This window comes from Eutrigla gurnardus (assembly GCF_963514095.1).
Source record: "Eutrigla gurnardus genome assembly, chromosome: 1".
NCBI classification, from domain to species: Eukaryota; Metazoa; Chordata; class Actinopteri; order Perciformes; family Triglidae; genus Eutrigla; species Eutrigla gurnardus.
The window spans coordinates 285,001-312,844 of record NC_139915.1 but is presented as its reverse complement, the minus strand read 5'-3'; the positions used below and the strand labels follow the sequence as shown (position 1 = coordinate 312,844).

Here is a 27,844-nt window from a genome sequence, read left to right as displayed (position 1 = left end):
ATGATCTGGTTTATGGCCACAGCTGCGTTAAAGGAGGCTATAGGTTAAAAATAGTGGCTTGGCACATATTAAGCACGGGTTCCTCCAGTGTGCATATACAATATCCCTATGTCGGCTGTAGATAACAGTGTGGTAATTTGATTAAACACACACGTGTTTATACTGCACATAGACATAAGGTTATACAACTAGGTTTTGATACAGGGCCTCAAACTCAAGGTTATACATTGGGGTTTGCCTGATGACTTTAATGTTTTTGTGTCGAACATTTCTGTTTTCACACACAAAGCACACACACACACACACACACACACACAGACACACACACGCGCGCGCGTACTCCCGTACACGTGACTGCCCGCACACACCACGCACGCTTGTCTCTGGATGGAATGTGTGACGCCAAAGCTCCCTGAGTGAAGTCTCGCGGAGTAAAACACCGGCCATCTTTCTCCGTGTATAGTAGCAGGGCACTTTGTGCTTGGGTAGTGTAACCGAGAGTGTTGCGATCACTTTGATAAGCCTGCAAGTTTCGGCAAGTTTAATTTTGCTATCCAGGAATCCAAACTACCAACACAAGGGACACGAACCATGTTAGTGTTCATCGCTGCAAAGTTTTTTCGCTGACATCCTTGTCCGAATAGATGCTTGTCTAAACTGTCGCACAAATGGAAATGGTGCCTAGCGAGGAGAACCAGTTCGTGCCCAAAGAGGTGAGGTTAACCCGGACCCTGCCCCGGTTGGAGAATCAACCTCTGGACGTTAGCTGTCATCGTGTAAACCACGCTCATTAATGGTGGAACAACTTTTGGGGAGTTCACGATCTTGGTGTATCGTTTCGAAGCTAACCATAAGCTGCTAACAGTTAACGTTAGCTAAACATGACTTGGACGGCCTATCATGACATGGCTAACGTCATAGCTAACAACAGTTAGCCGCTAGTTTCGCTGCATCTAGGACAAAGTGAGTTTATGACCGTAGCTAACGCTTTAGCATAATTGTCAATCAATTATCTAGCTTTCGAATTTGGCTTCCTGAAAATCCCCGAGTTCTTAATTTGTTTTGGTTGACATAATTCTACCCCATAACAATGACGACAGTTGGCAGCATTAGTTAGCAAACTTGCAAATAACATAAGCGAACAGTTTGGCTAGCGAATGTCGTTAGCTTTTTAAGTCTGGTAAATGACACCTTTAGCTCTAGCTAATGTAGATGTTTTTGAAGTTGCTAAACCAAATACAAACAGCTACATCGATGGATCTGATTGCTAGTGTTGAAGCAACGTTAAACGTCACCCCTTGAGCTGATTAATAATAACGTATACTGGGATTAATCTTCTTGTTGGCAGATTGTTTTGAATATAACTTATTTCTAAGCTGAACATTAGCTCGTAAAATATGTAAGCTAACGCTAATGTTAGCAGATTTGACTCGCTAACGTTGACGTTAATGTTCACGTTAGTTATTCAGTTATTCAGGTGTCCGTGATGTTAATAATAATAATAATAATAATAATAATAATACAATGTTGGCCTTTTCTGTCGTGCCATCCTCGACGAGCTCATTTGTCACAATGGTAACTACTTAATCGTTGCTTGTTTATCCTGCCATGTTTGGCTTGGTGGGGAGCTACGACATCCTAGCGCCAGATGAAAACAACCTATTAATACAAGATTGGGCAATGTTGTCACGTTTTCCCAAACCAGTAGAACATGAATTCGTCATAGCTTCTGTAATGGTAACCAGATGCTAATTTGGTCGCTGACACGTTTGGTCGGTAACAGTACGGTCTTTAATACAAACACCCGGCAGGATAACGTTACTATTAGCATGACAGTCACATTCAGTTGTTGTTTTATTCTCACGTACAGCAACAAGGTTATTTGGAGTCCCAATGTGGGTGTTTATATATCACTTTCACTGCATTTACGTCAACTGCAGAGTGGTACGTCAAACATAGGACGTCACTCATTGGCAAGGCCCGTGGGAAAATGGGATTTGATGATGCAGCACTGCCCACGTACTAATTTTCAATATGTTTCATAGTAATAGTGTTTAATCATGAAGCTTGGGGTTGTGAGGAGTGTATGTATGTATGTATGTATGTATGTATGTATAAATGGAATAGATCAACAATTGTCAGGCAACCCCAAACTAAGCTTAAAGTAGAAACCCCATTGTTTGGACAACATTACATCAAATGGAAACAGTCATTTATCAACCTTAAGAAAACACATACCTTGAACTTGAAGGAGCCAAAATAAATACTCAAACTAAAATAGGTATAAATAGAAAAGTTCCTTGTTGTGTGCTTGTTTGAAATAGAGATGAAGCCTGTCTTTGCAGCTTTAGCAGTGATTTGTCTGTGGTTAATGGTTTCTTCCCAACAACAAAAGGAAATTGGCTGATGTCAGACTGTCCGTTAGCTTTACAGACATGCAGGTAGGACAGGAACATAAAACCTAGTGAAATATCACTTCCAGTATTTTAGCTCTTGCTGAAAATGATGGCGTGTTACAAAGTATTGACTAACATTGCGGAACAAGACAGCTGAAGTGTAGGTAATATAAGCTGCGGTTGGTGTTGAAAGTGAATGGTAGCAGTCATGTGGTGTTCTGGGATACCAGAAGACACCCTGCAATTTCTACTGGCAATATATATTTCTACTGGCAATATATTCATAAGATTTAATGCATACTGACATTTCACAACATTATATATAACCTGTCGTTATTTTTCTAATTATTATTTCAAATCGGTTACAGCTGTAAATAAATACTGTCTGTGCTTTGAGGTACCTGTGGCTTCATGTCAGCACCTTGTGATTATATCCACGATAAAAATAACCTTTTAATCTCATAATACACTTGTGTGTTGTCAGCTGCATCCACTTTATAGGACCTGTCAGTCACATTTGACCAAGATCACAAACCTCACAAAGGGGTTGCAAAACCAGAATAACACAAATATATTTCCTGTAATTATCCCTCTTTCACCAGCCAAGAGGTTGATTTGCCAGCCAAACATTAATAGGTATAGATCTACAAGACAGAAGGTAATTTAGACGGGCATGTTTTACAACTTACTAAATTGTTGTTTGTTTTAAGTTGTTTTTCACCCGAACTATCTCTATATATCATCAGGGTGTGTTTTGGAGTTGCAGACAGAGTATTTTTGATGAGATGAACAGGATGTCACAGGTAGCCATTGCTTGTGTGTGGTGTGGGAGAGAGATAAAGCATGATGTAGAATAGATGCATGAAGCAGCAGGGGTCAGCTTAGAAAACAACAGCTTTATCAAACATAAGAGACATTTAATGAAATTGTGACTTTAACAGCAGTTGTGTCCTAATAAAAAAGCAATTTCTGAAACCTATAATCATATCTTGAATTTTGGTACTGGTGTTAAAGGGATAATAATACTTTGTTGAGTAATACCATGTTGCATGACAATATTGTATCAATACACAGATCCCAAGTATGAATCTTTTATTATATAAACTAATAATGCAAATTCAAATGAAACCTTTTAGTAACAATTACCTTTTCAGTACACTAGATGGTGCCGAGTTGTGTGGTGTGGTTACGGGCATAGGCAGCAGGATTGGACTATGTAGACTGCAATACTAACAGATCAGTTTGTCAGGTGCATGATGCAACATTTAAATCACGTAGTATCTGATCAAATAAAAGAGCACAAGATTAAGAATTGGACTAAGATATTACCAGCTTCAAGCGTGGGACCGGGTTAGATACTCTCAGGCAGTATTCACAATGTCATTTATTTTAACTGTATCAATCGAAGCAGCATATGATTATTACGGCTGCAAAATGCCTCTCTTTACTACTCTTTTATGTGTTAATGTAGGAGTGCAGTCATTTTAAATGCCAAATATTTTGTTGTTAATCATCGATACTTAAGGGCTACGAAAGCTGACTATCATCTTTGCATGCTTGTTACATTAGCGCTTGTTGAGTGAGTTTTTCTGCCAGCTTTTGTTACTTTTTTTGAGACTGCAAATCATTTGTTTGGCATTGGCAATGTATCATGTTAATGTTTTTCCTCATTCCGGATTTGCAGATCCAAAATGCAGCTGAGGAGCCCAGAGTGCTGTGTATCATACAGGACATCACCAGTGCAAATACGGTCAATGAGAGGTTGACCCTCAACCTGCCTGCTTCCACCACCCTCGCCAAACTCTATGAGGATGTCGCCCACAAAGCGGGATATGTGAAAGCGACTTTTGACCTTGCCTGGGGAAAAACACAAGACATGGTTCGTAAATGTATTTATCTAGTCACTGTTCCTGTAATAATGGTTTTCCACATAAATCTACAAGGCTCTCAATGTAAATGTGGATTTTAACTGGGTTGTAGGCTGAATTTTTGTGACTACCCTGTCAAAGGATGCGTCGCTTTAAAAGATGCATTTCAGGGTTTCAACTTAATTCTAATGTGGCATCTAAATAGTGGCTGGGGATATTTAGTTGCTTGATTGTGTGTTAAAAATTTGAGATTTGCAACCAGAAGGACTTTTGATTTGACATAGATTGGCAGGGGAAATTCTTTACTTGTATACTTGTATAAAAGCTTGTAAAATAAGGTTTGTGTTGAGGTTTAAATGTTTAGGTAACAGCTCAGAGATGGTAGTTGCACTGATAAACACACTTTACGCTACCTGGTTCAAACGGCAGATGTGTAAAGTTAGTAACTGAACTAAATATAGTCAACATTTAGCACCTAAGGTGACAGATATTTCCCACAGAGGAACAAAGAGAAATTATTGAACTTATTTTTTATTTGTCTGATGGCCAGAAACACAAGTTATGTGTTGTGTTTGACTTCCTGGATATATCCTTTAAATGTATATGTAGAGTCTGCTTCTCTCTAAAATCGCTTTTGGGTTTTTCCAAAAACTAGATGATAGTATGCAGGGAGTGCAAGTTTACATTAGGACTCACAGCCTCTGCCATTGCTACATTGGAATGGCTGTGTCACCATATCATGACCTCAGCAAAACTGATAGTGGTAGAGATATGTTTGAAAGCCAGACAGCAGAAAGAGTTTTTTTTTAAATTCATGCTTTCCCTGTTCAAACATAATTTTACCACCATTGTTCTCTGCTACAAAGAAAACAATGAATGGCTTTGCTAAGAAAAAGGCCCCTCATATGAAGGATATTGGAAATGTTTTTATTGCACAAGTCAGAAACAATCCTATGTTGTCGTGATGCGGTGGTCAGACTTTTGAAATACCCACCAACCCATTATGAGAGCTAATCTGCCCTGCAAAACCCGTCAAAATATGCGTTTACAATTGCCAACTGTACTTCATTATAGTAGGCTAACACAATTGTCAGGAAGGAGCACAGTGTCACACTTGGTGTGTGTGCATTTGACAGAGTGCCAGAGAAGGTGGAAGCTGGACTATTGTACACAGGGTATCTGTAAGTTATTAATAACTTACTCGATACACTGTTTTGTCTTTTGACCAGCCTGGGATAGTTTCTACTAGGCTTATCCAAACTCCAGACCTGCGGGTTGTGGGTCGACCTGCACACCAACCACTGGAATCTAATTCTACAAATGGTATAATATTAATGTATCCTAATCTTTATCGGCAACTGTGCAGAAATACCAGGTTTAAACAGAAGGAATAGACATGCAGAAAAATAAATCTGCGCCGTAATCCCAATGTTGATTTAGAATTTCAATGACAACGTTATGAATTAAGAACTATTGGGTACAGCCCTCCTACTCCCTTTTCTTAAATGAGCACAGGCTAATCCTGCTGCTGACCCAGGCCAAAGCCCAGGTGCCGTGTCTGTTATCTCACTGCGTAGGTCAGTGGATTAAGCTCCTGTATGTTTCCACTGCAGCACTTTTCCTCCCTGTGCTCTCAGCCCGCCCCGGTGAAAGAGACACAAAGTATTGCATATAAACATTGCTCACATGTTGGTTTCAAGCTACTTTCAATACAGAGAACTTTCTGAAAATGAGTTCAGGGGAATCTAAGTCCTCTTGTGAGTTCCTCCAGTTTGTCGACTCATTTTCAATGTTCTGCATTTTCCATGGATTGTTATTTTCATATGTTTATAGTTATTTCTCTGCCTCCCTCTAGGCACCACTGGACCACAACAGTGAGATGCCCCTCTCCGATTCCGGGTTTGTGCCTGGTGGTAAGAGAAATTTCCTCCAGCTCATGGACAAAGATGGAGAGCAGCCCCAGATTGCATCAGTGAGTGGTACAAAACTAACAAAACGAGTACTCAATATACCCAATGATATAATTTGCTGCTAGGTCTAGAACAGTGAGATCGTTTTTGGTAACTCAAGATATTAGGTCCATCTCTGTATGTTTGTGTGTGCAGGATGAATCGGGAACAGCAGATAGTAGTGGACTGGATGATAGTTCCCAGGAGCGGTTCATTGGGCCCCTGCCGAGAGACAGCACTGCAGGCTCCAGTGGAGACTACAGCAGTCCATCTTACTCCTACTCGTCCATCCTCAACAAATCTGAAACTGGTGAGTGTGACGTGTTATGGTAGTGACCTCACTCCTTTTTTGCAATCTCTACTGCCCTCTAACTTCTTTTCTTTTCTTCTTCTGTAGGTTACGTGGGCTTGGTCAACCAAGCTATGACATGCTATTTGAATAGTCTTCTACAAACACTGTTCATGAGCCCAGAGTTCAGAAATGCACTCTACAAGTAAGACACTATGCTCTTAGACATTCTTGAGGTTTGACCTGTGACGTACAGGTGTTATAAAATCTTTGATAACTTCTGTCCACCTTCAGCTGGGAGTTTGAGGAGACTGAAGAGGATCCTGTCACCAGTATACCATACCAGTTGCAAAGGCTGTTTGTTCTGCTGCAGACTAGCAAGAAACGGGCAATCGAGACCACTGATGTGACACGGAGCTTCGGCTGGGACAGCAGCGAGGGTGAACACTTGCACTATCCTGTGACTAGACTCACATGGCTTATCGCCGTGTTTGGATGAAAGGAGAGATCATGTGCTCTGCATCTGTATACTCAATTATTTCTCTTGTGTGTTTGTCTTTTTAGCTTGGCAGCAGCATGATGTCCAGGAGCTGTGCAGGGTCATGTTTGATGCCCTTGAGCAGAAGTGGAAGCAGACAGAGCAGGTGGGAGAAAGCAAGACCTTTCATCTAGAAATGTCATCACCCAGTCTCAAGGCCTGCCCCTCCCACCCCCACCCCCCATATGGAAACAAAAGTGCTACTGTGGGAAAAGTGAAATGGGCCAGTAAGCCCCAGGGTTGGCTGTTTCTTATCTCGGGAGTGAATTTTAAACTGCAAACAGTTAATCCAGTGTGCGCATTAAAAGGCATGTGGTCTGTACACATGAGTTCAGTTGAGCCCGAATTAAAAAAACCCAACATGAATGACTATGGGTGCAACAGTTCACAATACTCACAGTTTGGATCATATCATGGTTTTGAGTTATGGGTTGGATCAGCGGGAATAAAAAAGGATGCAAATATAACTTGACCCAGTTAAATTTTTTTGGCTGCCGATAACGACTGCCAGTCACCGATGAGCCGTATCGGGTGATACAGACCATTTTTGTTGTTTTGTTATAATAGCTAGTATACAAAGCTGCTGATTATTTTTTTTATTTTTCACCACCGTCCCGACAAATCATTTCACCCCCCTTGAAGTCTGTGTAAACTGTTAAATTCTAGATGTTTTACTTTATAGTAGTCATCTATTGTGGTAATTCACAAAAATAAAATATTGTATATTTATTGATTAAGAAATCTTGGCATTAATGATTTAATTGTATTATAACCTGCTTAGAGCTAGTGTTTTAAATTTCACCTCACAAGATAACATTTGAACAGATGATGATGTCATATTTTATCTTAACCTAATATTAATTTAACCCAATAGAGAATGAGAGCACCATAGTACAACTGAACTTTAGCCAACATGATAATGTAACCTACTCAATGTCAATGTACGAACTGCATGTGTTCGCTGCAGTTGGAACAATTGATGCTGACAGAATACGTAAGTTAGAGCAGTGAAATGTGAGCTACAGGAGGTCTGACATCGTATAGCTGAACCTGGTGAACCGAGTCTGAGATGTCCTCAAATGGCCTCTCTTCAAAGAGAATTCACTTTTTGATTTTGATAGCAGTGTGTTGTTTTCTTCCGTTGGACCTACCTTTGCTATGTGACAAAACATTTAAAGGTGTTTCCATTTATAACTGTTTTGGAGGGCAGGTGGTGTTTCCTTTTTAGTTAGAGAATGTATCAGGGTGAGAACATTTTGTAGCCCAAACAAATGCTACACTGTTACAAATGAAACACGACTGAGAAGGCCTGACTCTCACGCCTGACTGTCATGCCTCCATATCCGCAGGCTGACCTGATCAACCAGCTGTACCAGGGGAAGCTGAAGGATTATGTCCGTTGCCTGGAGTGTGGCTATGAGAGCTGGAGGATTGATACTTACCTGGACATCCCTCTTGTGATCAGACCCTTTGGAGCCAGCCAGGCCTATGGCAGTGTGGTGTGTTTTCTCTCCACTTTTCATCACTTAAACATTTAACGCAAGGGCAGCATTTAACATTCATTTACTCTTTGGAATTCACAACTGCATCAAGGTTACCTTGCAGCTCATTTTTACCCTCCACCTGGGTTGACCTGAAACCATTTTTTCTGCAACAGGAGGAGGCTCTGCAGGCATTCGTCCAACCAGAAACTCTGGATGGACCCAATCAGTACTTCTGCGAACGCTGCAAAAAGAAATGTGACGCCCGGAAGGTGAGTAGAGTGAAAATGCGACGTGGGTGTCATGTTCAGTGAAGACCCCTGTTCTGCTACTGACCTGCCTCCTTTTTTCCATAAATGCTTCTCCACACAGGGTCTGAGATTTCTGCACTTCCCCTACCTGCTGACACTGCAGCTGAAGCGGTTTGATTTCGACTACACCACTATGCATCGCATCAAGCTTAATGACAGCATGACCTTCCCCGAGGAGCTCGACATGAGTCCATTCATCGATGTGGAGGATGAGGTGGGAGCAGAAAGGGCTGTACCTCCTTGCATCACTATTTCTGATTTACATTATAAAACCCAAATATGATCTCTGTCTCCTATCAACCATCAATAATTTGACATGATTATCAGCTATGGTTGGAAGAACAAAATAGTGTCACACACTCGAATTTCATATATTTTTTCATCATCATGTAACAGTTTGATCAGATTGCAGAGATAAAGTCAAATCATAATGATTAGATTTTGAAGTTCTCAATTGCGTTCCCTCCCTTCACCAAAATATGAATTAGTGAACAACATGTGATACTGCTGTAAAATAACATGTGACACAAGATAAATCAACAAACACCTTTTATACCACAAAGGCAACACTGTTTGGACTGTTTTTGTGACACATTTTGACTGAATTCTTTTGTTTCCAAACGCCCTCCTCTCTAGAAGTCTCCTCAGACAGAGAGCTGCACTGACAGTGGAGCAGAGAATGAAGGCAGCTGCCACAGTGACCAGATGAGCAACGACTTTTCCACTGATGATTGTGTGGATGAGGGCATCTGCTTAGACAGCACCGGCAGCACAGAGAGGGTGTTGAAGCCAAAGGTAATCACCTCCACCACTCGCTCTATACAGTCGATACTTTGGATTGCTGTTAAGATCCAAGGTTAGTTAACTGTTAGTGAACGTGCATAACTAGGGGTTTGGTCCCTGATCCCAGTCTTTTTTAACATTGGGTACCTGCAGATACCATTTCCGATTCATTACTTTTATTTACCTTGATTATCTGACACATTAAAACAACAGACATAGACTTCTAAATTTGGCCCACTTTGTTTTTTTTAAGCTACTTGGTCAAAATACTGAAAGTCCAGGTTAAAATCTATAATCTATAAGTCGATGGCTTGATATATCGATATGATAAAGGTTTAACTGGGAGAATGTGATGCGATCAGCCTGATGAAGATGCATCGCTCAGTATTCATCAGGTGAGGAGGGCAGGAGAACGCTGCTCACTGCAGGAGTTAATATAATACACACAACTTTACATTGTTGTGAATAGATCATGTTGTGTATATAAATTAAAAAATAAATGCAGACATAAATACACAGCTTGAGATACATAAAAGTTTGGCTATAATAGATCCACACATGATTAAATGAAAATGAAAGGAAAACCCTGAATAAACACATGAGGGGGTCACTGAATGTTTGAGTATGAAAATGATGTTAATCAAATCCAACTCTCACATTAACCAGATCTAAGCACAATTCATCAGATTTTGGATCACCATATAAAACATTGAAACTCCAAATCAATTGGAGTTTCGGAGAGCATTGCATCACTTTCAGAAACTCCTCATGACACCAAGTTGTTTTTTCCTTCTCATCGTCTCCCAAATGGGGTGACTTGTTATTGAGCAACTATCTGCTGGCAGACAAAGCTGAAAAGTGATTCATTTCTTTCCTGTTTCTTGTCTTTCATTCATAATGTGTGCACTGTACTTTCCAAATGATTACCCAGCCAACGCTTGCAGATCATGGTGGTTTTGTTACATAATGTTTCATTATTACAAGCTATATTTCCCAGCTGAACATGCTTTCTTAATTTCAGTGTTGCTTATTTAATTTGACTGTAGCTTTGCAAATGTAGCATATCTTGCCTTTTCAACTGCATGTCCGATGGTCAACATCAGTTATCCTGCATGTTGTCTATCAACAGAATACTTGGTTACCACTTTGATCTGAACAATACCAATTTCTCCATCCATTCTCAGAGCTCGCTGACCTTTGAGTTGTTCTCCGTCATGGTCCATTCTGGGAGCGCTGCGGGTGGCCACTACTACGCCTGCATCAAATCCTTCAGTGATGGCCAGTGGTACAGTTTCAATGATCAGCATGTTAGCAAGGTCAGCCTCAGCCCTTGAGTAACCCGTTTTGTCCTCTGACAGCATTTAAATGTCACGCAGAATGACTCACCAGAGTTATATCATTTGTTTGTACAAAACTTTGCAAACAACATCCATGTCATTTTAACATTCTACTTATTGTTAACATTAACAACCTCTGTTGCGTATTTGTACAATTCTGTTGGGCAGATCACCCAGGATGATATCAGGAAGACGTATGGAGGGTCCTCAGGGAGCAGAGGCTATTATTCCGGTGCCTTTGCAAGGTGAGATCTCTCTAACACAACACTGTTCTAACACATCACATGTTTACAGCACCATGACTAAGGGAATTCAATAATGATCTGGACCTGAGCGTGTTTATTTATCTACATTTGAAGGGAAAGTCAAGAGGGTTCTCCTCAAGGGAAAGTAGTCTGCACGTTTTCTTATAAGTTTATAACCTTGTTTTTTAAAATTGGTTTCCCATTGATCGTGCTGTTTAAAGTTGAATTAGCAGGTTATGTCTTTACCGTAATGAGCCGGCTGCTTAAGAAGACACCATTTTATGCCTGAGACACAGCACAATGGCAAGGCATCAAATTCCTGGAACCTGATCCTTGCAGCAAACCCAGTTATTTGGGCCTGCGCTGATGAGATCCAAACCTCACAGCTACAATTAATACATCTCGGCAGTGGGGTCCTTGTCGAAGTCCCTCGCTGTAACGTTACTTTAACTGGCTCGACCGACCTTCCCTTCCAGCTGTGGACGTTGCACCCAGCTCGGGCAGATCCTGGAGCTGGAGGATAGAATCTCCACATTGTAGCAAATCCAGGAAGCTGAGAAGCTAATATATAATATAAATGTATTTTTTTGAACTGCACAAGCCAGCGCTATGTCTACTGGTGAGATGAACTCTGCCGCCCCACCACCTGTTTCTGCTTCTGCCCCTAGTCCAGCCTCTGCTCCTACCACACTTTCAATTGTGAGGAATATTAAGAGAAGATCTGCAGAAACTCCACCCTTGGTTTTCCAGGCCAAGGGTTGCTTACATTCTGGAGTTGATTCCAGACCTCTTAGCCAAACTTTCACGTGATTTAATTCCATGTTGGCTGTCATGACATCCTAAACCAGAGGTCCACATTTTCAAAGCGCAATTTCAGCAGGCTCTTGGACTTTCTTAAAAACTCTGCAAGCATTTATTCTTTCTTTTTTTTTTATCTCTGGCCCATTGATCCTTTCAAGAGAGGCATTGAATGTTTTAACAGGTCCCTTAGCCTCCACACTTGGCTTCAGTATTTCTTCTCCGATTATAATGCAGCTTTTGTTGATAGTGTAATCTGTTTTGGAATCATGCATCATCATGAATGACGACATAAGCCTGAATGGCTTCGGTGCATTTTAACAGCGAACTTATTTCATACAGTTGCAAATGCTTATTCAAACTGACCCATGCTTAAACACCGAAAAAACACAGTAATTGGTCACAAGCTCGCTCCCACACCTTATCGTCGCCCCAACCAGCCATGTACTCGCATGCCCCTGTGACAGTCTCCCTCTGAAAACCTCTTACAACGAGTTATCTCAGTTTATCAGGATACGAGTCGTATGGGAGAGCCAGTGGCAGGGCTCAACCTCTTGTACTATAATCAATTTGGTTTTATCCTGCTGGTGCCTGCTCCCGAAAGTTAGCTCAAAGCACTAACCCTGCAATATTCTTCTTCCCAACAGCTCTACAAATGCATATATGCTGATTTATAGATTGAAAGATCCCTCGAGGAATGCAAGTAAGACATCTATTAAATTAAAATGTCTATTGTTAATGCCAAATGAACTTGTGCCTGTCATGGTAGTGTTAGGAACGTGTAACAGGCATTGTCATCCTGTGATCAATTGGATCATTCACTGTTATTATCTTAATTGTGGTGACCATGGTACTGTAGGAGCCTGTGGAGTGAGCTGTTGTTCTGTAATGTACCCCAGACCAGTAGAAACCACACCACAGCTATCACTATGGCAGGGTTATGTGGATCTTCTTTTTAAATATTTTGATCATGAGCTTACTGTTTCTATGACTCGGATTGCCTTGACAACTTGTCCTAATTAGTATGCTGTTTTAATGAGTGCCCTGTCCGTCCTGTCTGCAGAGTATTTAGCTGCGGACGACTTCCCAGAGCACATCAAGAGTTTGGTTCAGAAGGAGAAAGAGGCCGAAGAGCAGGAAAAGCGACAGAGGGAGATCGAGCGCAACACTTGCAAAGTACATGGTCCTCTTTTAGATTGGTTCAACGTCTATTGTTTTGCTTCTGAATGAGGATCAATTCACACTTTGCCTCTCTTTTAAAATAAGTTGAACTATTATTGCTTTTTTACCTCCAGATAAAGCTTTTCTGCATGCATCCTGTAAAGATGATGATGGAGAGCAAGCTGGAAGTACACAAGGACAAAACTCTTCGAGAAGCAACAGAAATGGCCTACAAGGTTTGTGGCTTTATTGGTTAGTTTGTCTTTAAGATCTGATCTTCAATGACTAACTAATGAGTTCAATCAGCTACCTGTTGATTGTTGAATGTCAAACCGAGTCAAATACGGTTGTTGTGTGTGTTGTACCTCAGCTGATGGAGCTGGAGGGAGTTGTGTCTCTGGACTGCTGCCGCTTGGTAAAGTACGATGAGTTCCACGAGTACCTGGAGCGCTCCTATGAAGGTGAGGAGGATACACCGATGGGCCTGCTGCTAGGAGGAGTCAAGTCCTCATACATGTTCGACCTGCTGCTGGAGACCCGCAAACCAGAGCAAGTGTTCCAGCCTTACAAACCTGGAGGTCAGTAGAGGCCACTATTCACACTCATCTCCTTTCACATAGCGTTGTACTGAGTTCTGCACTGTCTGTGTGTTGCTGATTTCCTACAGAGGTGATGGTGAAGGTCCATGTTGTTGATCTGAAGAGTGAGAATATTGCCACTCCAGTCAGCGTTCGGGCGTATTTGAACCAGACGATCACTGAATTCAAACAGCTTATTGCACAGGTTTGTGTCAACACAGAAAATGTGTACATTAGCCATGAGAATGTGTCAGTCCTTCAGACTTCAGCCTTCTGCCTTTCTTCAGCCTATGTCTTTCTTCGTAGGCTACAGGGCTATCTGCAGAAAGCATGCGTGTGGTCCTGGAGCGCTGCTATAACGACCTACGGCTCCTGTATGTTCCCAATAAGACACTGAAAGCTGAGGGGTTCTTCAGGAGTAACAAGGTCCCTACGTTTCCTTTTTAATTGTCACTTTTGTGCTTCCATGCGTTTCCATTTTGTGCTTTAGTTTTGTTTGAGATAATCTACTTGGACACATGATTAAGTTTGAATTTGACTTGTTTTCTATGTGTTTTTTTCATCAGGTTTTTGTAGAGAGCTCCGGGTCGACAGACCATCAGGTTGCTTTCACTGACTCACTGTTGTGGAAACTGTTGGATCGTCACGGAAATACAATCCGGCTATTGGTATTACTGCCTGAGCAGTCTCCTGGTACCTTGGCCAACAGGCCTCTTTGCCAAAAAGTGGGAGTTGACTCTGAGGTGCCCTTTGAGGGTTCAAAGGGTGACAGGAAATCCGTCGAGGCAATCCTCGAGGAGAGCACAGAAAAATTAAAGAACCTGTCTCTGCAGCAGCAGGGCTCCAGCACCAGTGACAGCCAGAAAAGTTCTGATGCCAGCGACTTTGAACATATCGAATCCCTGACCCAAGAAGCAGACTCAAACTCTTCCCTCTGTGTGGCTGCAGACAACAGAGAGTTAGAGAACCGGATCAGAGCCACAGCTGGGGGAAGCAGTGGCGCCTCCTCTGACCCAGAGAACCACTTTGCCAGTGAGGAGCGCTCGGACTCTGAGGTGAACAATGACCGCAGCACCAGCTCAGTGGACAGCGACATCCTGAGCTCCAGTCACAGTAGTGACACACTGTGCAATGCAGACAGCGGGCCCATACAGCTGGCCAACGGCTTGGACTCGCACAGCATCACAAGTAGCCGTCGCTCCAAAGCCCATGAGGGCAAAAAAGAGACCTGGGACACTGCTGAAGAAGACTCTGGAACAGACAGCGAGTATGACGACAACGGGAAGACCAAGGCGGCGGCTAAGTACTTGTACTTCAAAGTGGAGCCTTGTTCTCAGGATGATTCCTCGTCGGATGCACAAAAATGTATGCAACTTGTATTTATGACGCAGTTTAAAGGATTAAACTAGTTCAAGTTACATATCGGAGGAATGCACAATGGCTGACCTTGATGAATTTGTATTGATAATATTGTGCATTTGAAATGACAGGGATTACATTCCTCAGAGGGGGGCAGCATTTCTGACTGGATGTTTAATTGGTGTTTCTTTATGTGTGCTTCAGGTTTAGTTGTTCACGTAGACAAGAGGATTACATTAGCAGCATTTAAACAGAACCTGGAGCTCTACGTGGGAGTCGCCTCCACCCAGTTCAAAGTGTTCCGGGTGTACGCCAACAACCAGGAGTTTGAGAGCGTACGGCTCAATGAAACACTGTCATCGTTCTCTGACGATAACAAGGTCAGGGTCACTTTGACAATGGATTTTAATCCTTTCTATTAATAAGATGGGGCCCAATACATGACTTGTACATTTTATTTCTTCCCATAGATAACTATTCGACTAGGAAGAGCACTGAAAAAGGGTGAATACAGAGTGAAAGTGTATCAACTGTTAGTGAATGAACCAGAGGTAAGAACAGAATGAAACATTTAAAATGAAATTGCTGCACATGGTTATCTCCAGCATTGATGATATATCCTTGTGTCTGTTTCCCAGCCTTGCAAGTTCCTTGTAGACACAGTGTTTGCCAAGGCCATGACTGTCAGACAGTCTAAAGAGGAGCTGCTTCCTCAGTTGAAAGAGCAGTGCAAGGTTGACCTCAGCATTGACAGGTAACACTTTGCTACTACACATTTTAGAAAAAACAGAAGAGAAGGTGTAGGTGTTAAACAAACAGTGTGTGTGTGTGTTTGTTTAGTGTTCGTCTCAGGAAAAAGACATGGAAAAACCCAGGCACGGTGTTTCTGGACTACCATGTCTATGAAGAAGATATCAGCATCTCCTCCAACTGGGAGGTTTTCCTCGAAGTTCTCCACGGTAACACTCACTCTGCAATTTCGTTATTGTAATATGATATTGAACCTACATACTGTATTTCTAAATTTACATCTTAAAGATAAAACAAATGTTTTAGCTACAGGTAATGAGATGAAATTATCTGTTGCTTTCGAGACTTGAGGAAACGTTAGAGATGAAATAATTACTTGGATCATGTCATCATTTTTGGAAACTCGAGATGTGAAGCTACAAATGTGAGCAGATAAAACTAGTACCAGCAGGCAGAGGAGAAGTTCTTTCATCGGGTGAAATAATGTAATCTCTGGTCTGTTCAGAACCGGAGAAGATGAAGTCCATGTCCCAGCTGGCGATCCTGACCCGGAGATGGAGCCCCGCTATAATGAAGCTGGGGCCCTTCCAGGAAGTTATTCTGGAGAGCAGCAGTGTAGAAGAACTCAAGGAGAAGGTATGTCTGCTTTTAACTATGCATTCACATAGTTACTTCCTTTATTTATACTGATCAAACAAGAATATGATTATTGTTCTCATCCAAACAATACCAACCACCAACATTTAGGAAATAACTAACAGCACAAAGAAAAGCAGCACGGAACTTAATTCCAGAATATATTGCATTGAGATATCAAAAGTCTAAGCAGCCACATTACATTTGATGCATTAATTGAGGGATATTAAATTTAACCTGGAAAAAAGGGTTTGCTTGATCAACAAATGGTTCTAGTGATTATGAATTGGTAGCATTCATTGGCCTTGTGTAATCATTCCTTTCTTCTGTTTGCAGCTTAGTGAAATGAGCGATATTCCTCTTGAAAACCTGGAGTTTGCAAAGGTACGTACGTTGCACACACACAACACTTTATTTTCCTTCTCATGTCGCTTTAATCATCTTCTAAAGTGTCGGTCAGAAATTGTACCCACAAACAAAAATTAGCAAAAAGAAAAAATGATGTTCATTCATGAGGCCAGAAAGGGGTCGCGTGGGTGAGTGGGGGGGGAATATCCGACACCCTGGTCCCTCAGCTTTCTGAAAATGTGGCCCCTCTGGACAATATAGTTGAATAGCCCTGTTCTAAAATCCATCCCTCTGTTCTGTGCAGGGGAGGGGAACATTTCCTTGTGACATTTCTGTGCTGGAGATCCATCAGGATTTGGACTGGAACCCTAAGGTGTCGACTCTTAACGTGTGGCCTCTGTACATCTGTGACGATGGAGCCGTCATCTTCTACAGGTAAAACAATAATAGTGTGATGTAATGTGAATGTCAACTAATAGTTATTAATTAGATTAGGTATGTGTCAATGTCAGCCTTTAATAATAAGGTTGCTTTAGGTGTAAATTATCTCACTCTCTATGTTTATTATGATAAATGGTCAAATAAGATTATTTTAAAGTTATTTGGAAGTAAACCAAGGTAGAAATGTAATGACACAGTAAAGTATATATAAATTACATGCATAATGAAATAAAACATTCTATTATTGATGGGCATTATGAAAGGCAAACTCAATGTAGAAAGAAAAGACTGGCAATAACTGCAATGCTATCCATGTGGACACCACACGCATGCAGTTTAGATTTTTATATATTTTTTTAGGCATCAGTATTAACATTTGTGGCTTGAAATGAACTTTTGTGCGATCTTTGCACAGGACCAGCACAGAGGAACCTATGGAGCTGTCGGACGAAGAGCGCAGCGAACTGATGAAGAAGGAAAGCAGCCGTTTGCTCAAGACTGGACACCGTGTCAGCTACTCGCCACGCAAGGAGAAGGCCCTGAAGATCTACCTGGACGGAGGCCCTGCCAAGGACCCGGGGCAGGACTGAGGCACTGAGCAGCGCTCCTTGTTATCTGGATCGTTGTCTGACTGCTGCAGCAGAGAAACCAGGCCACAGGACTCCGTCTGAGTGTTGGGCCTGAAAGTGACGTGAACATCGAGCAGCGTTGTGAGGCTGACATGCTCTCACGCTCCACTCTGAGCCCCCGGACTGGCTCAGAAACCCTATTGTGCACTATAGTGTATTGTACTGTAAAGTTTAAAGGGAAGTACAAAAGCTATTGAATACAGAAAAGAATCAAATACTGTATAGACAAATCAATTGAAGATAAAAAAAAAAAAAAAAAAACGTTGGGACTGTTGGGACTGTGAAACTGAGCTGGAAAGCTTCCACCCTATCTATTTAAGTCTCCCGCTCCTTTCACATCAGTCTCGTTCACTTTCATTGCGCGTTTCTTTTCCTGTTGAAGGAATAGTGTTGACTCTCGATTCATCTGTGACCATCTTGTAAGTCTATATGCTCACAAACACCCGAGCACTGCATCATTCTAATCTTACATTGCTCACCTTCCTTTAAATACTTTAAAACCAACAGCAAACACAAACAAGAGCTACGTATCCAGCCTTCCTCATTCTCACCTCTCCTGGTGAAGCAGACCTCACTCTCAGTGACTTTGATAACTTCATTCACAAGATTTGATGAATCCAAAAAGCAACAATTAAGAATTAGTAAACTCTCTGCTCCTCTAATAGCCAGCGTAACGTGCTGGTATGAGTTGTCCTTACTGCTGCTGTTTGTGCTTTAGAGGAGCTGAACCTCTGTTACATCACTTCCACTAGTTTTGATGATCCGTGGCTACTGGTGGTTCTTTAAAGTACAATGAAACGAAACCAAGTAGACTGTTAAGAATGTCCTCGTTTTGTTTTTGTTTGTTGTAAATTATGATTTTGCTCCAGATGTAATCATTAAATTTGTTTCTTTGAGGTTGTTCATGGCGCTTCTACCTGCTGCTGCTTCATAGACTGTCACACGGGTGTAGAAAGCCTGCTGGACTTCTCCTTCTGCCGGGGCAACTGGTCTGAGAACTGAAGCTCAGCATCCTGGCCCCTCTGGGATCCTGATGCTGCCACCAGCTATTCACTGTAGAAATGCCAATATCTTGTTTTGTTGTTGTTGATGTTCATTTCTTTGAAATTTAAATCAAGTGTGAAAAATAGTTTTAAATGATTTTAGAAATTAATTAAAATGCTTTTTTTTTTCATAATTGCGGTTTGTTTTCTTTGTTGCTGTAAATTAAATGGGTGGAGGTTCATTCACAAATCCTACTCACAAGTTTTGGTGTTTACAAATACATTTATTTTTCTAAAGGCAGGAGTTGTACAAGCTGCATGTCTGGTTTCAAGTGCTTAAGAACAGTGCAGGGGTTACACATGGTGCTTCTATATCGACAGTAACTGTATGTCTATAAGTTAACATCCAGCACAAGTTGCTAGTAAAAAAAGCTACATTCACACAAACATCAGGTGTTGCTTGTATTCATATCACACCTTCCTGCTGGGATGTTGGAATGATGAGACACGTTGCTGCACATGGAAGACAGAGTGCAAACAAGCATGAGGTGTTGGGGACTAATGGCATGTTTGGGATCACAGCGTACAACTAAAGCTATGGATGCAGGTATGAACTCAACATTTCCTTGACAAATCAAAACTTGCATTAAAACCAAAGTATGCCCATGATGTGATGAATGAGCAGATAAGTGATGGTGATTCCATTTCAATTCAATTCTTTTTTTTTTTAAAGCCTTGGACATTTTAGGTTGAAACGACTGAATTTTCAAACGAGGTCCAAGTTTTGTGGGTGTATAAACTATAGTAGAATTTGAAGTTGAATTTGTTTAATTGAAGAAGCTACCGTCTTGGTCATTCATCTGATATTTTCTGATATGTTGTTGACACGGTAGATATGAGATACTGCTCAAAAGGCAAAAGTGAGAATGAAGTACATATAAAGAAAGGACACATTACATAAATATATATACATACAAATAATATAGATCAACACATTTCAATGTGCTGCTATAAAATGTTGAGGTCTAGGTGTAAATAATCATTCAGCACTTCTTGTCAGGAACAACCAGGATAACTGAAGTGGAATTAACAACTTTAGGATATTGAAGCAGCTAGAATTAGATTTACTCATAAACAAACAAGGTTTTATCAGTCATGTACTGTATAAGGATGCAAATGTGCTTCCCACATGGCAAGATGGTAGCAGCTATTTACATGTGAACATAATCCTTTATACGAGCCTGCTGACATTTCATGGTAGTGTTTCCTGTAGATCAATATAAATTAGATGTGAGTCTTGGAAGCAGAATCGACCTGCCTCTGATACAGTTGTATTGATAATGCAGTACATCAAGCATGATTGTATCGTTCTTCTTGGTGCAAAGTCTGCACTGTATTTTAGTGTCTAGAGTTGTATCCAGTGTGTTACAGTCCATTGTATGGCTGGGATTAGCATTAGATAAGGGTTATACGGATGCAGCAAATGGTATCACAGTGTCATTTAGTATTAACACAAGCCTTTTTGTTGTCCTGTTTTTTTCCCCTGTTTGACCCTCAGGTCTCAGTTATAGCAAAGAAAATAAATATATTCTCATTGTTTTTTTTACATGCAGTGTGGCTTTACCACTCTGGGTTATGCTGGCAAACAGAAGGTGTGACGGCTCTTTGCGACAAAGCTCTGGAGTCATTGGAGACCCCAGTTGTTAATGTCAATGAAATCAAGCTGCGTCTAGATGATGTAGTCTATCTCTGAGTATAGACTGTCTGTCAGGTCCTCTTCACTCGAGTCCTCTCCTTTGAGGCACATGGACCCTCGCCTGTCAAAAAAGCAGAGCACTGCAGTAATGGGGGTTAAAGTTATGGAGTAACATGCATGTAAAGCTTAATTATCATTTTCTTTGTATTTTAGCAGAATCATCATTCTTTGCTGTCAAATGTACTGACCCCAGGTGCTGGCAGTGGAGATCTCCTGCACAGGGGCAATGCTTCCTGGGTCGTGAATCATCCTGAATGTCCCAGGACAACAGCTCCAACAGGTGGTTGGAGGCTCCAAAGCAGCGCTCCCGCTCAATGGGCTTGGCCGAGCAGACGGGGAAGAGCAGGGCTGATCCCACAGAGAAGACATACAGACATGAGAGAATGTCTCGAATCGATAAGCGGCAGCAACCACCGGACTGTGTGTTGTAATGTACCTTTATGGAAAAGACAGCAGAGGTCTGGGCTGCAGTCGGTCTGGTATTGACAAGTGCTGCCAGCCTCTCCTTTTGTTGCATTTACACTGCACTGACCCCATACACACAGCTGTTCACCACAGCACTCATTATCTTTCGTGCAGGACTGAAAGAAAAGAGAAAAAAGTGGTTTAGATTTGGAACCTTTCATAAAAAAACATGTCAGCAAACTTGAGTGTTTGTTGAGTGTCTTAAAAGAACATGCATTATTCTCTAAGCTTGAAGTGTGCTGATATTTTGGGTTAATTGTAAATGAAATAAAGGAAACTGGACTCTGATAGCAGTGAGACGAGTTCCTGTTCCCACTCACCCTCTATGAATTGCTAATTTGGGGTTATGTGCAGCAGTGTTCTGGTTATTTCCATGCAGAGTTTTCCAATGCAGCACTTTTGACAAGACACAGATCCTGTCCTCTGTGTATTTATTAGTCATGTACACCGTTCCCTTGTTTGGCAGACTGCCAGTGTCTTTATCCCTTTGCTACAGAGAGACCAGTTCATCCAATGAAGACACGACACAATCAGCAGCAATAACGGAGTCTTAAATAAAAAGCAAACGGGTGAGTCTGTAGATAGAAGTGTCCTAGACGTCCTTTGAGAGCGAGAGAGAGAGCAGCGGGAAAAGAAGAGCTCTAATTTAACCTTGACACGTGCTGTTGTTTCATGTGAAGCTCATAGGACAGAGCGTTCACAAACAACACTCCGATTACACTTGTGGGCAAACTGCAATGCAGTCGAAGTGAAACCTCAGCTGGACCGAGGTGACTGTGTGCGTGTACGTCTTTGAAACAGTGCATTATAGAAAAAACTGACTAAAATAGTGAAGGTAACCTCAGCTCACACTCACCATATCGATTGCTTTGCAAGGCAGACACCTGGAGTTGGACTTGTCGTGAAGGCAATAACTTCCCTTCACACAGTCCCCATCAGTGATGCATCCCTAAGGATTCAAAAAATGGAGTTGTTGGGAAATAAGAATGACATTGTTTATGTTTTCAAGAACATTAGTGAGTTTCTACATGGAAAAAGCTTGGTGCTTTATTTAGTCAAATATGCCAAGCAAATATATCATTCTGAGAAATGTCAGGCCACCCTGCATATCATGTGATCCTACATCAGATTCCCGTCCTACCTCAGATTTATTTTCCTGGTTCCCAAAGCAGGAAAAAACTCTCAGAAACAGAAATTCATGTCACAGAATGTTGTCTAGTGCAAAAGTTTTATGTTGCTTCTTTGCAGAAAACCTGCTACAAATTAATGAAGAAAGAAAGAGTTTTATTTTTACCTCTTGTAAGTGAGACTATTGTCCCAGAGTTTCCATGTAAACAGCCATTTACCTCCTTTCTTTTTAAATTGTGTCTGACAGGCCATACTTGAATGGCTTTCTTCTGCCGAGGTGATCAAATTAGACTACAATATACAAAAAAAAAAAAAAAAAAGAGGTCCCACCTCATTATTACTCTGAGCTAGTAGAGGGAAACGTTTACACATTCTTAGCCAGATAAAAGAAACGTTTTTTTATACAGCTTAATTATGAATAATGTTTCTAAATCTGTGTTGTAGAATGATTAACCCTGAAAGGGAATTCCAGTTACAAGCAGCAAAAACACATTTCATCGGTTATTTATCAACAATTTTGCACAGTCATTTTTAACAGATCAGGGTGCAGTTCAGCATTTCTTTCAGCTTGAATTCTACACAAGGCAAATAATAATGAGTGCAGAATAAAAAATGTTACTGTAATCTACACATCCTGTACATAATGGCAAATTAGTGGCTGGGATGCTGCTGCCAGATCTTACGCAGTCACTCTTGAGGCCTTTTCATGTTGAGAAAGTCAAAGGTCAACATTGTAACACGGCTGTACTGTGATATATCCTTAATTAAAACAGAATAAACTTACATGATCAATACTGTTCCCCAGGTCGCTGGACTGGACAGCTGTGGTGACGTTGTTTATCTCCTGGTTGAAGGTGGAACATCTGGTTAAATTACAGTCACAAAGAGGAACAAATGTCACTTTTGTTCACTATGCATAAGCTTACCTGTTCTCTTGAGGTGTGGACAGATTCATTATCAAGCACTTTATCAGAAGCTGTTTTGTTGTGATGACTCGGAGTGAGGTTACTGGGATGAGGAGGACTGGGACTGACGCTGTCGTTTCTCTAGAAGAATTGGAGAGATCAGAGACAGATTTCAGGCAAAGAGATGCATTAATAAGTCAATATTATACTATGGCTCTTTCCACTGCTGCCTCTAAGCGTCTATATATTTCTCCATAGGAGATCTCAGTGTGTTTATCTGAGGTGAGCGATGCTACGTCATGTAACGTTAAAGAAAAGATGCTGAGAGGGTGCAGCTGCCTACTTGGTGGGACGCAGCGTCGGGCTTGTGCTGCGGATCCTCTGGCAGTTGCTCCACTTCTACAAACACGCGGTCCACCTCCGTTTGTCCCCGGGCGGAATTATCCTCCAGGATGTGACTGATGCCCGAGTCCACTATCTCCGGGAGAATGCCATTGCAGGCTGCTGTGAGAGCCAAAACTAGCAGGGCAACTCGCATCATCATCATCATCCTGCTGCTGCTGCTGCACTCTGATGAGGGTGTGGCGGCGGTGACGACACCACCGTGATACGTCGCCTCCGTCACGGATGGGTCATCGCCTCACACACTTATCTCACACGTTAATATACATTTAAAATTATTTGCTTAACAGGTAAAAGTCACATGAGCCGGTTTTAAGATAATGACAAATTGATTAAACTAATTAAAAGGCCTACCCGAGGTAATCGGCTGGTAACCATAGCAACAGAACTTTTTGGTTTCGAGTTAGCATCTTTTTCTAGCTAACTGATGAAACATACATAGTTTAGAGTTAAAACTACAGAAACTAAAGTAAACTATACGTGGACGAGCCTGCAATAAGGAATAAAACCTAACTGTCTGTAGTCGGTGTTCAGGGTGAGTGCAAAACTCCGAGGTATCCTCATGTAGCTAACGTTAGCTTATAGCCATACCAAAACGACTAAAGATACCGTTAGTTAGCATATGCTAGCTAGCACTAAACAGCACAATTCCAATTGAGCTCTATGATGCACAGCTGTAGTGGTTTAAAGAAATGAGAAATACACAACAATAACTAACCGTGGGCAGTTTTCATTGAAACAACGTCCAGCAACGTGGAGCACCACAAACAAAAAACACCTCAATATTATTGTAATGGGGGATGAAAGGCAACCAGTGGCACCGCGACTTCGGGTAAGTAAAAAATACGTTTCATAATTTGGGTGACCTATTTAATTGAGCAAGTCACCTGCAGTAGTAGTACCTTGTAGTTCCATGGCCACACGGTGGCGCCATTTCGCTATGATTATAACTATGGCCTGGCCACGGACTTCACTTCTGTGCACACACGTTTACAGTGTTTGTCCAAAGGTTTTGACCACGTGCTGCGTGGACGACCGTTTCTGCTGACACGCTGTAGAATGTAGAATGTGTTGACTGCCAGCGGACGTGTTGGGTCTGGCGCAAAATGTGGAGCTAAGGTTAATTTACACCCGAAAAGCCAGTGTAGGCTATGACATCAGAATTCAATTCCCCACTTGCTTTTAATTATTAGTGTAGTTTGAAGCTCTATCACATTTACGCACATGCCTTTTCTTTTTAGTTATCTACGTATTTAATGATCTAGCGTTTAGTTCTACCATTGTAATGCAATTCAACCCCATTAAACCCAACCTGTAGTGAGTAGGCTCGTCATTTGTTACTGTGTAGTGAAAATCTGGATCATCTGGATTAAACAGCAGCCGCGGTAGCTGCCTGTTTCGGGATGTGTCCCATTTTGCAGCCCCGCCCTCCACCAACGCTGGACGCAGCTGCACAGAGAAACTGCTGCCTGTCAGCCTGACTGAGGACCGACGAACTTCACACAACTACAGTCCAGCACTGAAAAGAACAGTTTGGACCTGGATTGCGACGTGAGGTAAATCCTTTTGTTTTATACACTTTGTGGTTTGTGTGTTACTGGGTGGTGGTGGTGTTGTGTGTGTGTGTGTGTGTGTGTGTGTGTGTGTGTGTGTAGCTGAGACACCTGACAAAAGTGGCGTTTTCCTGATTTGCTCTATTCCAGTAGCAAGCAAGGCATGGTTGTATTAAAAGTTATGGGAATAAAAACACACACAAAAAAACGGGCATCCAAGTATCAGTTCAGTGTATGAAGGCACACCTCGTTAGTATCGGTCAGGACGTTGGTGTTGAGATAATGCTGATTAGTTGTGCTGAGCCTATCAGCAAGGTTTATTGTTGCTTTGTATGTTGAGTTGTATGGCCACGTGTTAAATCTCGTGTGTTCCTTTTGTGTTCCTGGTGATTTCTGTTAGAAGAGTTAGTTTTAGGCTTTGGGCATAAATTATTTTTTGAGCTTCTTTTCAAACTTGCCTCTAGGGAAACCAGGTCAAAACTGAACTTACAGCTTTATACATCATTCCTCTTTTTTTATTATTATTATTTTGTATTCCCACGACTATAAGCAGCCTGCCCAGTGTTTGAACTGTTTTCAGTGTTTCTGGAGACTGGCTCCACCTGCTCAGCAGCTTCCAGACTGTAAATAGCCTGTTTGGGGTTTGCGTGACACAAACGGCATCATATATAAAGCTGTGGTGTTGACACACTGTATTTGTCAGCTTACTGAAAAGAAGCTGAGTGAGTGACAGAAACTGCAGCTGTTTGAGCCTGAAGCGTTGATAAAGACCAGATCCCTGTTGGAGCAGGAAGAAATGGCCGGATTTAAATTTGTTAGAGGGGGAAAAGCTTCTTCCTCTCCCACGTTTCAACATACCGAAATCAGTCTGGTATATGATTCATATGTTTTGCAAGATGATGCATGATTTGTTCAGCCACATTTTTGAGGAGAGTCAGAAGAGTCATCCGTCCTTCCCACTGCTGCGTGAGCCATCATGTGTGGTTTACATCTGTTGAAGACACATCACACTCTTCTCCATCAAACTGTAAGATACAAACTTTATTAGGGTCACGCTGCCAGTTTACGTGCTAAGTTGTTAACAGTGTTAATATATATATATATATATATATAGTATCTGGCCCTGACATTGATCATCCATGTGATTTATGCTCATAAACATTGAACAGCAACCACTTTATACCCCTCTTGCTGGAATTTCTCTCTCAGTTAGCCTTTTTGAGCCATTCATGTACTATGATATAAATATATACTGTAAACAGTGTATTGCTCTATAAGATAAGTAGTCCATCATACTGCTTTGTAATACCCTGGACTTCACTGTAACACAGTGAGAAACTGGTGTAGAGAACTACTTCAGTTGACATTTACATACAGACTTCCATATTTTTCAAACCGTCCTTTGAATGTTGGCAAAATGTCCTAAAAAAGCGACCTCTTTGCATGATAGGCTTCAACACTGCGGCAGTAACGTACAACTACAAATTCTTGTGTCAGCCTTTTTAGTTTGTAATGACCAGTTTTACTGGAGTTTAACTTAACAACAGTGTGTGGAGATTAAACGACATTACAGAAAGCAGACCTGCACTTATGGAAAATCTAAAAATGATGTTTACTACCTCGTCTTTTACATGTGAAGGCTGGAGAAAGCTCACCAAATCCGGGTTCTCAGTGCTTTAGTGTTTGCTTCAGTCACTCAGCTGCTCTTATTTTGACATTAAGAGTCAATAGTTTCAGCTTCCCTGCATACAGTACACATATTAATACTAGCAAATGGGAGACATTATTAGATACTATGAATACTGTAGTTAAAGAGAAACCTAGATCAATGAGTTAAATGGATATGGTTCTTGTGAATGAATCTGTTAATAAATCAGGGTAATAACGATAAGGACGTAATGCTGTGGATGAAAACAATATAGCCGTGTTTCACGCGGCCTGATAATCTTACTGTCACTGGAAACTTGTGCTCATTATCGTCAGGAAGGTGTTGTAAACTTTCTCTTTCCTCTCTGCAATATGTTTCCTTCCTTGTTCCACAGCATAAAGAAGGGACCCATGTGTCCACACAAAAGAGATAGGAACTCCCAGAGATAGGTGCGGCACATTGTTCCTTGTAGCACTGCTGGTCCCTAAACAACTGTATCAAAGTAGGAAAAAAAACCCATTTCAACCTAAACCAATAGCATACGTAAAAATGGAGCCACTGAAGGAGGTTCAAGGAGACGTTGCTGTGGTAAATTCACCCCAGGATATCATTAACCCGTTCCAGCTGGTCGGGGACAGGAGCACACTGGAAAGGGTTTTAATTGTATCTTAGTCATGCTTTAAAATCACAGAGGTGGAATTTTACAGAGGCAGTCCTCCTCCAGGCTTTGATCTGGACAGGAAACCAGACACACTCCACAGGAAGACTTTGGATAACAGGCGTCAGAGGGAGCTGGCACTCAGCACAGGTTTTTGAAATGTAAAATAAGGCATCAAATCTCTTTGTCAGTGCATCACCATGATTCAGTTTAACTACCAGAAATCTCCTGGTGTTGCAGAAAGTCAATAGTGTGCTACGTGACATTAAGGTTTTTGAGAAGCCTCGGCCTCTGTTGCTACCGACAGTTTAACATCAGTGAACTCCTCGCTGATATTGATTTGAACCTTGAACATATTTGTTTTCATCTGAGGAAGTCTTGTTTACGAGATCTAGACCTGTTGATATCTTTCATGTCATGTGCTGTTTTTCTTCTGCAACATGACGCCT

At 41.5% G+C, this 27,844-nt stretch overlaps 3 protein-coding genes across 8 annotated transcripts in view; 2 read left to right on the top strand and 1 right to left on the bottom strand.

The window, feature by feature from the left end:
* The first annotated feature begins 456 nt into the window (after positions 1-456).
* usp47 (ubiquitin specific peptidase 47) lies at positions 457-19,135 on the top strand. Its single transcript, XM_084009635.1, has 28 exons — positions 457-713; positions 4,081-4,275; positions 6,120-6,236; positions 6,370-6,523; positions 6,611-6,707; positions 6,797-6,942; positions 7,067-7,146; positions 8,390-8,539; positions 8,698-8,793; positions 8,894-9,046; positions 9,469-9,627; positions 10,800-10,931; positions 11,121-11,197; positions 12,643-12,698; positions 13,059-13,171; positions 13,291-13,392; positions 13,527-13,734; positions 13,824-13,939; positions 14,041-14,160; positions 14,301-15,099; positions 15,298-15,473; positions 15,564-15,644; positions 15,732-15,847; positions 15,934-16,052; positions 16,349-16,479; positions 16,816-16,863; positions 17,132-17,262; positions 17,684-19,135. The coding sequence occupies exons 1-28, from the start codon at positions 669-671 to the stop codon at positions 17,856-17,858; spliced, it is 4,092 nt and encodes a 1,363-aa protein (XP_083865761.1). The 5' UTR covers positions 457-668; the 3' UTR covers positions 17,859-19,135.
* A 755-nt stretch (positions 19,136-19,890) lies between these two features.
* dkk3a (dickkopf WNT signaling pathway inhibitor 3a) lies at positions 19,891-23,712 on the bottom strand. The gene is made up of 7 exons (XM_084009644.1): positions 23,478-23,712; positions 23,156-23,275; positions 23,014-23,073; positions 21,958-22,050; positions 21,073-21,217; positions 20,825-20,984; positions 19,891-20,697 (listed from the first exon to the last, which is right to left on the bottom strand). The coding sequence occupies exons 1-7, from the start codon at positions 23,682-23,684 to the stop codon at positions 20,610-20,612; spliced, it is 873 nt and encodes a 290-aa protein (XP_083865770.1). The 5' UTR covers positions 23,685-23,712; the 3' UTR covers positions 19,891-20,609.
* A 1,277-nt stretch (positions 23,713-24,989) lies between these two features.
* Positions 24,990-27,844, top strand: part of mical2a (microtubule associated monooxygenase, calponin and LIM domain containing 2a) — a 32,209-nt gene continuing 29,354 nt past the window's right edge. For 4 of the 6 annotated variants that reach the window (XM_084017955.1, XM_084017954.1, XM_084017956.1 and 1 more), the window contains exon 1: positions 24,990-25,092. The gene's annotated coding sequence lies outside the window, so the exon portion shown is untranslated. The remainder of the gene's footprint in view (positions 25,093-27,844) is intronic. The other 2 variants (XM_084017958.1, XM_084017957.1) reach the window with 1 other exon arrangement.